This window comes from Rhinoraja longicauda, chromosome 6 (genome assembly GCF_053455715.1).
Source record: "Rhinoraja longicauda isolate Sanriku21f chromosome 6, sRhiLon1.1, whole genome shotgun sequence".
NCBI lineage: Eukaryota > Metazoa > Chordata > Chondrichthyes > Rajiformes > Arhynchobatidae > Rhinoraja > Rhinoraja longicauda.
Genome location: NC_135958.1, coordinates 46504477 through 46515112, shown reverse-complemented (window position 1 = coordinate 46515112; position 10636 = coordinate 46504477). Strand labels below are relative to the sequence as shown.

Sequence of the window (10636 nt, the reverse complement as noted above, 5' to 3'; positions counted from 1 at the left end):
GCACCTCTCCCTCTGTCTCCCTCTCCTCTCCCTCTGTCTCCCTCTCCTCTCCCTGCCCCTCTCTCCCTCTGTCTCCCTCTCCTCTCCCTCTCCCTCTCTCCCTCTCCTCTCTCTCTCCCTCCCTCTCCTCTCTGTCTCCTCTCCTCCGCTCCCCTCTCTCCCTCTCTCTCTCCCCTCTCTCTCTCCCCCTCTCTCTCCCCCTCTCTCTCCCCCTCTCTCTCCCCCCTCTCTCTCTCTCTCTCTCTCTCCCTCTCTCCCTCTCTCCCTCTCCTCTCCGCTCTCCTCTCTCCCGCCCGCCCGCCCCGAGTCTTGCCCGTCCCGTTTCGTCATGAGCCAAGCACTGAGTCACAGATGGAACATACAATGAGGGAGTCCCGTGTCTAGCATCGGATCCACCCCGGGAGGAGGAGAAGGAAGGAAGGAAACGACCCTGCTCCACCGTTCTCCACTCCAGCCTTTCACTGGTTACAACAAATAAGGGGGAAGAACAGTCGAGGGGGTTGCCATGGCCGGAGTTCTGTGCAAAACTTTGTACGCGTTTTCCGGAGACCAGCACCAGCACGGGCTGAAGTTCGAGGCTGGGGAGGTTATCAAGGTGCTACAGGTGCTGAGCGGCGGATGGTGGGAAGGTGAGAAGGACGGGGTCAGGGGATGGTTCCCCGCCAGTTACGTGGAGATTCTGGAGGTAAGCCTGGCAGAAATGCCCCCCCTCCCCTCTTCCCCCCCCCCCCCCCATACTTGTCAGTGCTGCACAACCTGACTGGAGTTGCCGGCCGGCCTGATGGACCTGGTCACCGGGAATCTGAGCGCTGTTTTAATTTAATTGTGAGACTCGCGGGAGCTGCGTTGTGCTCGTGTGCCTTGTGATACATCAACATGAGCTGCCTCCATCTCCACCGACACTGATGGTGCGGGGACACGCACGGAACATCGCCTCAGCTCAGCGGTGCGGGAATTCTGACATATATAGTGGGGGTCTTGGACACAGTGGGGTCTTGGACACAGTGGGGTCTTGGACACAGTGGGGTCTTGGACACAGTGGGGGTCTTAGTGGGGTCTTGGACACAGTGGGGTCTTAGTGGGGTCTTGGACATAGTGGGGTCTTGGACATAGTGGGGTCTTGGACATAGTAGGGTCTTAGTGGGGTCTTGGACATAGTGGGGTCTTGGACATAGTGGGGTCTTGGACATAGTGGGGTCTTGGACACAGTGGGATCTTAGTGGGGTCTTAGACACAGTGGGGTCTTAGTGGGGTCTTGGACACAGTGGGGTCTTGGACACAGTGGGGTCTTAGTGGGGTCTTGGACACAGTGGGGGTCTTGGGCAATTCTTGGAGAATCGTCGTTATTTAAAGTTTGCACAGCGAGCCCGAGCAACGGAAGTTGTCACGGTTTGAAGGTGGAGGGGAATTGAGATGATTTACTGACTCGCTGCCTCTTCTGTAATTGTTGTGTGACAGTGTTGGTTGTGGGGGGGGGGGGGGGGGGGGGGGGGGGGGGTTCGGGGCAGTGCCTGCCTCCGCTGCCCGCTTGTCACATTCCGCTAGAGGGCAGCGCGCGTAAACAGGAATCTGGAGCAACTGCGGACATGCCAACAGCTTGGTGTCCAGCCCAGCCCAGCCCACACCAGCCCAGCCCACACCCACACCAGCCCAGCCCACACCCCCACACCAGCCCAGCCCACACCCACCCACCCAGCGGCATGTTTGTCCCGGCCTGGCTGTCCACGCTGGGCCGGGCCTGGACTCAAGGTGTCAATGAGGGGGGCACAGAACTTCTCAACACTTTGATTAATCTTCACTCGGGAAAGAAAGTCTAGCGGACGTACATTACCCCAGTATGTAGATTCAATGTTCTATTCTTCCTAATGTTGACATTTTGGGTTAGTTCCCGAGGGTTTAGGTGAGACATTTTTAGACACACACACACACACACATATTTATGTTTATAACACATAATTATGTACACACACACACATTTATGTATGCGTGTGTGCACATGTGTGCGTGTGTACACGTGTGTGTGTGTGTGTGAATGTTAGCAAAACCCTAATTTCCATATGGCCGTCGTTCTGGATTTTATGATTTCCACGTCATTTCATGAAAAATGCAAAACATCCATTGGTTTCGAAAACTAAAATAAGGTTAACCATTCAATGGAAACTACGATCAGATTGAAACTATCTTCATTTAATATAAGTTAGAATGTATCTTCTGTTCCAAAATGTTATCCTGAAAATGACAAGTATACAGCAGCCCGCAGCGTGGATCAGTTGTATTTCTGGATTTGAAGGCGATTTTTACAGAGCAGTAACTAAGGGCATGAGATACAATCTTCGCGTTAGCGTTGCTAATTAAAAATCGATTAACCTATATCAGTAACGAACTGTTGCCTGCTTGACCATCCTGGTTTATCCTGGAGGTTTGATCGCATGATCTCCCCCATCCAGGTCCAACTTCCCTTTTCTTTCCTTCGTATCTTTACCTAGAATGGACGTCGTCAAAGTCAATTTTAAAAATATAGTTTTAAGGTGGACATTTGTCTTAGGCCACGAGCACTAAAGAGCTCCGAAATTAAGTTCCAGTTGAGATTGAGGCCCAGGACTACGGCAGCAACAACAGACAGAGCTGTTGGTCACTTTCAGACCCCTCTGGGCTGGGGTGTGTGAGGGGAAGGTTGGGAAGGGGAAGGTATTAGCAGCAGGATAATTGGGATGGGGGATGAGGAAGGACCATCATTCTGCATCAGGGATTGGTGGAAGGGCTGGCATTCCATGTCACCAATTGTTGGGTGGGGTGGCGAAGGGGATTGACAGTGTCCATCAGCAATTGGGGAATGATCGTCATTCTGTATTTGGGACAAGGACTGGGAATGACAGGGGTTGTTGGAAGAATTAGCATTGTGCTTCTGGGATGTGGGGGTGAGAGAGGACTGGTATTCCATACGAAGGATTGGGGGAAGGAACAATAATCTACATTGGGAACTGGGAGAAAAGTTTTAGCACTATGCCTCGCTTGCTATGAGGCTGGTGGTGGAGAGCTGGCAATCTAGGTCAGGAATTGGGGTGGGTCATAGGGAAAAAAATCTCATTCATGGTGGCAGCACAATCTCTGAATTGTCATGTTGGAATTGCAGAGAGGGATTCAGATTAAGGCACTGTTCAGCACCCAGACATCAGTGGTTGCTGCTACAGTGAGAAATGTCTTTGCAGTACTCTGTCTGAAGAGCTTGCCAAGCATTCAGGTATATACGTATTTTACTTGCCTTGAAGGTCTTCGTGTTCTGTGCAAGTAAGACCAATAACCATGTATTTCCACAGTGGTGCAAAATGATTGCTGAATGTAGAATGAGCTCCATCCATATTGGTAATACGGAAATTATGTTGAGGTTGCAAGGATGACTCACAGTAGGAAATACTTGGCCGTATTTTCAAGTGGCAGAAAATGTCTTGAGTATGGTTGTTATGCTGTTTGAATTCTATAATAAGACATTAAAATGTTACACAGTTGAATTTCCTGCAAGCTTCGCTCTTATTTTTCTGTTCTCTGGTTTAATTTGGATTGATGTCGCTAACAGAATGCATCAAATCCTGAATGGCAACTCTGTCTTTGACAAAACCTAGAGCTCATTTAAACTGATTATGCACTCAGCATTCTTGTGACTTTTACACCATCATATTTGCTACAGAAAATTCGGAAGGAACAATCTTTAATTCTAGCTACTCTCATGGAGTCCCCGACACATGTGTCAAGTTATTTTTACTTATTGCTACCACTGAATCTGCACACCTGCTTCCCAAAAATTAGTAGGTAGAAGATGAATTAAAATCATTTCTTTGTACAATTTTTTGTTTAGTTATATTTTGGATTTCATACAAGCATAGATGTAGGATTTGTCAGCTGATAGAAAATGGAGAGTTAGGATAAATGGATCGTTTTCAGATTGGTGAGATATAGCCAGTCAGATACCAAAGAGATCAATGCCGGCCCCCCAACCATTGGAATATTTTGTAATAACATGAGTGAAGAAAGCCAAGTGTATCTTCAGTTAGTGTGACTGCAATACAAGAAAAAGCCAAGTTTGTAATAGACCAGGAAATGGATTAAGATAGGTTAAGCAAGTGCGCAACACATTGCTAGATAATGTTTCATGTGGGGAAGTGCAAGGTTGTCCAGGTTGGTAGGAAGAATAGAAAAATAGAATGTTATTTAAACACAGAGAGACTATGAAAAACGCACCGCGGAAGATGTGGCCGTTAGCATTGGTACTGCAAATGGCTATATTTGGAGTGCAGGGTATATTCTTGGGGGGTGGGGGGTGTTGTTCCAGACAGTTCAGAGAAAGTTAATTGGCCTGATTGTTGGGATAAATAGGTTATCATTTGAGGAAAACCTTATCAACGTGGCTTTGAACTTATTGAAAGCTAGAAGAATGAAATTAGATTTTACTGAAACATGCAGGATTCTGATGGGACGATGTGGTTTTTTGATGAGTAGATATTTCCCTGCATGGAGGAATCTAAAACCCAGGGATTGGTTTTAGAATAAACACACCATTTACGGTGGAGATAAGGAGCAATTTATCCTTTCAGGGAACGGCACAGAGTGCAGTGGAGGGTGAATTGTTTAATATATTCAAGGCAGGGATAAAACAGTTTGATCGATAGGTGAGTTGACAGTTAGAGTAATCAGGTGAGAGAATGAAGCTGAAGCCAAGATCAGATAATCCAAGATAGAGCATTGAACAGTACAGCACAGGAACAGGCCCATCAGCTCAAAATATTCCAACTGAGCTTGATGCCACGTGAAACTAATCTCCTCTATCTACACGTGATCTAAAGCCTCCATCCATGTGCCTAAAAGCCTATTAAATCCCACTATTGCTTTTTGCCTCCAGCACCACCCCAGGCAGTATGTTCTGGGCATTCACCACTCTGTAAAACATATTTTCCCTGCTCATCTCCTTTATAATTTTACCCTCTCAGTTTAAGCTACACCATTGACCTCATCCTGGAAAAAAAATCATTCCTGTAATGGGGTGACAAAAACGTAACACAATACTCAAAATGCAACCTAACCAAAGTGCTATAAAGCTGAAACCTAACTTCCAGACTCTTAAATGCAATACATTCCTTTTGACCTCCCAAAGTGCAAAACCTCATACTTACTGATGGATAACCAATTATGAATTTTGCTTCGCCTTCTGAGGAAAAAGTGCATTTAAATATTCTCTAAACACAGAGGCAATTAAAGTTAAACCCAAAATATTAATATATTTTGACATCATCATTTGATTCTGATCTTATTTAGTCAAGACACTGTTCTCCTAATATAAAACCTATTGCTGATGGTATGAGTTGGCAAACATGTTGCTTTATGTTCATTTATTCACAAAATGCTGGAGTAACTCAGCAGGTCAGGCAGCATCTCTTAAGAAAATAACTGCAGATGCTGGTACAAATCGATTTATTCACAAAATGCTGGAGTAACTCAGCAGGTCAGGCAGCATCTGACCTGCTGAGTTACTCCAGCATTTTGTGAATAAATCGATTTGTACCAGCATCTGCAGTTATTTTCTTATACTACTTGCTTTGTGTTCAAACGTTTAAAGAGCAGTATTACTTGTTTATTCTTTATATTGTTTCATCCTATGAAATACCAAATGATTGAATTGATTTTGATACATCATTGCTTTGAAGCCAAGTATTTGTCATGCTTGCCATGAGTACTAAATGCATTAGTTCAGCAGCCATGCTACTGTTTTCTCCAATGACCAGAGAAGGTTTATGCAGGTCATCCTCTGTCGTAACTCAGAAAAACAGTCACCAGCCACAACAAAGCTCATCCATCCTAAGTTCAACTGTTAAAGCAACACTGAATCCTTTCCACATAACACACCCTTTCTCAGAAGCATTTTGATCATCTGTATCTATTGGTTTCTGGACTGTTACTTTTATTAGCAGTGTACCTTTTCTTTGGAGAAAGTCCTCTACATTCATGAATAAGTGGAAGGTGTTCGTGCTCTAATGTTAATATAGGATATACACTGAACAGCAGCTACAGCCTGGTCTTGTAAGGTCATACTCCACGTAAACAGGTCCTTTGTTGCAACTCGCCCATGCCGACCAACTTGCCCACCTGTAAGAATCTCATTAGCCCAGGTTTGACCGATATCCCATTGGCAGGACAAGGATGGCTGGGGGTGTAGGATGATTGGAGACCATCCTGTGTGCCCACACATGCACATGAACATGTGCACAGGTAGACACAAGATGCTGGAGTAACTCAACGGGTCAGGCAGCATCTCGGGAGAGAAGGGATGCGTGACGTTTTGGGTCGAGACCCTTCTTCAGGTGCACAGGCACTCACCCAAACGTGAGCTAAATATGTGCACTTTCATTACACTCGCACTCAGACAGATACAAGCATACATGCTCTTTTCCTTCATGACCTCCCCAGTCCCCTCCCATGCTTACCCTCATGTCCGCCCTTCCTCTCACCCCCCTTTGCTTACCAGCTCTCACTAGTTTCCTCCACATAGTTTCTTCCTAACTCTCTAGCCACTGGTATTTGGCTTTCACGTGTGACGAGGCCATGCTCTAATTGCCTCTATCATCTGCACCATTGCCCTTTCCTGGCAGCCTGATGTCTTCTGACACTCCACTTCCCCCACCCTCCTGGATTTCAACTGCAATACAGCCCAATACCTACAAACTAGTCCCGGGTAACAGCCTGTGTAGGAAAGTAATTGCAGATGCTGGTACAAATCGAAGGTATTTATTCACAAAAGCGCACTGACTCGCACAGCTATCTGGACTACACTTCTTCCCACCCTGTCTCCTGCAAAAATTCTATCCCCTACTCCCAATTCCTCTGTCTATGCCGCATCTGCGCCCAGGATGAGGTGTTTCACACTAGGGCATCAGAGATGTCCTCATTCTTCAGGAAACGGGGCTTCCCCTCTTCCATTATAGATGAGGCTCTCACTAGGGCCTCTTCTACATCCCGCAGCTCCGCTCTTGCTCCCCCTCCCCCCATTCGTAACAAGGACAGAATCCCCCTCGTTCTCACCTTCCACCCCTCCAGCCAGCGTATCCAACAAATCATCCTCCAACATTTCCGTCACCTCCAACGGGACCCCACCACTGGCCACATCTTCCCATCTCCTCCCCTTTCTGCGTTCCGCAGACTGTTCCCTCCGTAACTCCCTGGTCCACTCATCCCTTCCTACCCAAACCACCCCCTCCCCGGGCACTTTCCCCTGCAACTGCAGGAGATGCAACACCTGTCCCTTTACCTCCCCCCTCAACTCCATCCAAGGACCCAAACTGTTCCAAGTGAGACAGAGGTTCACCTGCACCTCCTCCAACTTCATCTATTGCATCCGTTGCTCTAGATGTCAACTTCTTCACATCGGCGAAACCAAACACAGGCTCGCCGTTCGTTTCGCTCAGTCCTCCTTAACCAACCTGATCTCCCAGTGGCTGAGCACTTCAACTCCCCCTCCCACTCCCCTTCTGACCTTTCTGACATGGGCCTCCTCCAGTGCCATAGTGAGGCCCACCGGAAATTTGACGAACAGCACCTCATATTTCGCTTGGGCAGCTTGCAGCCCAGCGGTATGAACATTGACTTCTCCAACTTTAGATAGTTCCTCTGTCCATCCCTTCCCCTCCCCCTTCCCAGTTCTCCCTCTATCTTCCTGTCTCCACCTATATCCTTCCTTTGTCCCGCCCCCTGACATCAGTCTGAAGAAGGGTCTCGACCCGAAACATCACCCAATCCTTCTCTCCTGAGATGCTGCCTGACCTGCTGAGTTACTCCAGCATTTTGTGATTAAATACCGGGTAACAGCCTGTTGCTTAATGAGCACCTTCTCATTTCAAATCAGGTATTTAGCTCATCCACTTTTAAATGGGTCAGGGCCTAGTTTATTGTTGCTCTGTCACTCAGAAGTGTATTATTGCCATCCAATGAAACACATTTTCATACTGTGTATCTGGACAAGAACCCCTTCTAACCTCAGAGACAAGATAACATGAATTATAATCGAATCAGTGCTGAAATAGTGTTATGCATCATTAGATTTTTGACTCACCTCAAATCACAATCTATTATTCTGAAATATAAAAGAAGCACCAAGATTAAGTACAACACTGGTGTATGTATTTATGACCTTGCGTGATCAGTAGATGGAAGTTAAGTGGTGTTTATTGTCATTGGCAGGTGTGGAGAGGTAAAGATACAATGAATGTGTTGCAGCAGCATTGCAGACACGTAAACACCGGCAACAAGCAAAAGAGAAATTATACTTCAATTGTTCTTTAGTTTTTAGTTTAGTTTAGAGATACAGTGGGGAAAGAGGCCCTTTCGGCCCACCGGGTCCGCACCGACCAGCGATCCCCGCACATTAACACTATCCTATACCCACTAGGGACATTTTTTTTGTTTACCGAGCCAATTAACCTACATACCTGAACATCTTTGGAGTGCGGGAAGAAACCAAAGATCTCGGAGAAAACCCACGCAGGTCACGGGGAGAACGTACAAACTCCATACAGATAGCACCCATAGTTGGGATCGAACTCGGATCGCCGGCGCTGCATTCGCTGTAAGGCAGCAATTCTACTGCTGTGCCACCGTGCCACCCATGTACTGTGCAAGACAATGAAAAACAAAAGACTACAAAAACAAGATCAAGGCATTAGTGCAAACACTTAGTAAAGCAGGTCCATGGTAGTACAAAATGTGGTCCATAATATAGAAACATAGAACATAGGTGCAGGAGGAGGCCATTCGGCCCTTCGAGCCAGCACCGCCATTCATTGTGATCATGGCTGATCGTCCCCAATCAATAACCCGTGCCTGCCTTCTCCACATATCCCTTGATTCCACTAGCTCCGAGAGCTCTATATAACTTCCGTTGCTGAGATAGGATTAAGATCGTGCTGAAGACACAAGGAACTGACGCTGGAATCTTGAGCAAAACACCAATTGCTGGAGGAACTCACCAGGTCAGGCAGCTTTTATGGAAGGAATGGATAGACAATGTTTTGAGTCAAGATTTTTCATTCGTTTGAAGAAGGGTTCCCAAACAAAAGATTGTCTATCCATTTCATCCATCCCTCCACAGATGCTGTCTGACCCGTTGAGTTCCTCCAGCACTTTGTCTTGTTTGGGATTGTGTTGGTCAGTTGAAGAACCTATGTTTGTAGGAAATTAGCTGTTTGCTGTGAACCTGGTGGTGTGGACCTAATGCTTCTGGATCTCCTGCCTGATGGTAACAACAAAAGAAGGGCAGGTCAAAATGGACGGATCTTTGATGAAAGATGCCTGAGGCAGCACGTCGTCCATCCTTTTTTAAGGCATTTATAGGTAATCATTTTTTGATCTGCAGTTAGTTACCTTATCTCGGGAAATGTAGATGCTTGAGCTTACCAGACAGAAACAGACCAGGTTAACTAGCTTTGACCAAGAGCTGGTGAGTTCTGCTGGAAAATACATGTGCCCATTCGTGAGTGATGGAATGAGATCTGCTGTTTTGTGCTGTCCATCGGGATGGAGTGTTGGAGCTGACTGTCAGACTTCAGAGCCAACCGTGTGAGGTACTGGGAGTTTGAATTGTCTATAGGCATGTGTCAAATCCTAAGGGATGACCAATAGAATATAACTTATTATGTTTTGAAAAATAATAAGCAAAAACTAACCTGTACAGGATAATGCTTAAAATGGATATGAATGTTTTAATTTGTTCATTCATTTGTAAGATTTGGTGACTGTCTAAATGGCGGAGAGAAATGTTCTGGTCATTTGTGCAGCGGATTGATAAAAAGATTGTTGAAGATAGCACTCATGATGTACATAAGTATTGGAATCTTCCGCCAATGTTTCCAATCAAATTCATTCACCCCTTCTGACGTGATTCTTGTTAAAAGAACGTCTTTGAATAACTGGCTGCTTATTCTGACATTGCCAGTAATTGGGTGGTTGGGGACATCACTGTTGCCATGGCACATGATGCAACTGTCAGAGAAGAATAGGATGGGAACGTGGATTTGGACCTAGATGAGGTAAAACCTTTTGAGTCGAAATGGAATGTTAAAAACTGTCCTGTGAAAAGAAAGCGTAAAGTGCTTAGTAATCATTAACACCTACGACCTTCAGTCATTTATAGATCACTGCCAAGTCAGGCCTCTAGGTTCTGTTCTCGGACATAGAGTTTCCTGTTTGACTCAGAAGTGACACTTGAAACAAAAACAGTGAACCACAGGGAAATGAAGTTCCTGGGCTTAATGCCAAAATGTAGGGGGTTAGCGGTTCAATACGTTAGATAGTTCCGAAAGTACCAGTAAGGCACTTCGACAAAGTGCAATAGCATAGGAAGTGTTATTTTATTTTTCCACTCTATCTACACATGCTGTAAAATAAAGCTGTGCAATAATTTATGCCTGGATTTCCTCCACTCTAGTATTATGGAGATTGAAAAATATATATCCAAAGGGCATGATTATCTCATTCAAGTCACACATGATTAAATAATTAGGTCGTTATTTTTATTCATATAAGTAAATAAAAGACAAGTACTGCCAATGGGAGCAACTGTTGTCCATGAAGAAATATAGGTACCTCTGCAGACCTG

At 45.7% G+C, this 10636-nt stretch overlaps 1 protein-coding gene across 2 annotated transcripts in view; it reads left to right on the top strand.

Moving 5' to 3' along the window:
• The first annotated feature begins 307 nt into the window (after positions 1-307).
• Positions 308-10636, top strand: part of gas7b (growth arrest-specific 7b) — a 530610-nt gene continuing 520281 nt past the window's right edge. The window contains exon 1 of one of the 2 annotated variants that reach the window (XM_078400926.1): positions 308-685. In XM_078400926.1, the coding sequence (XP_078257052.1) occupies positions 506-685 (180 nt within the window). In that variant the 5' untranslated portion in view covers positions 308-505. The remainder of the gene's footprint in view (positions 686-10636) is intronic. The other variant, XM_078400928.1, reaches the window with a different exon arrangement.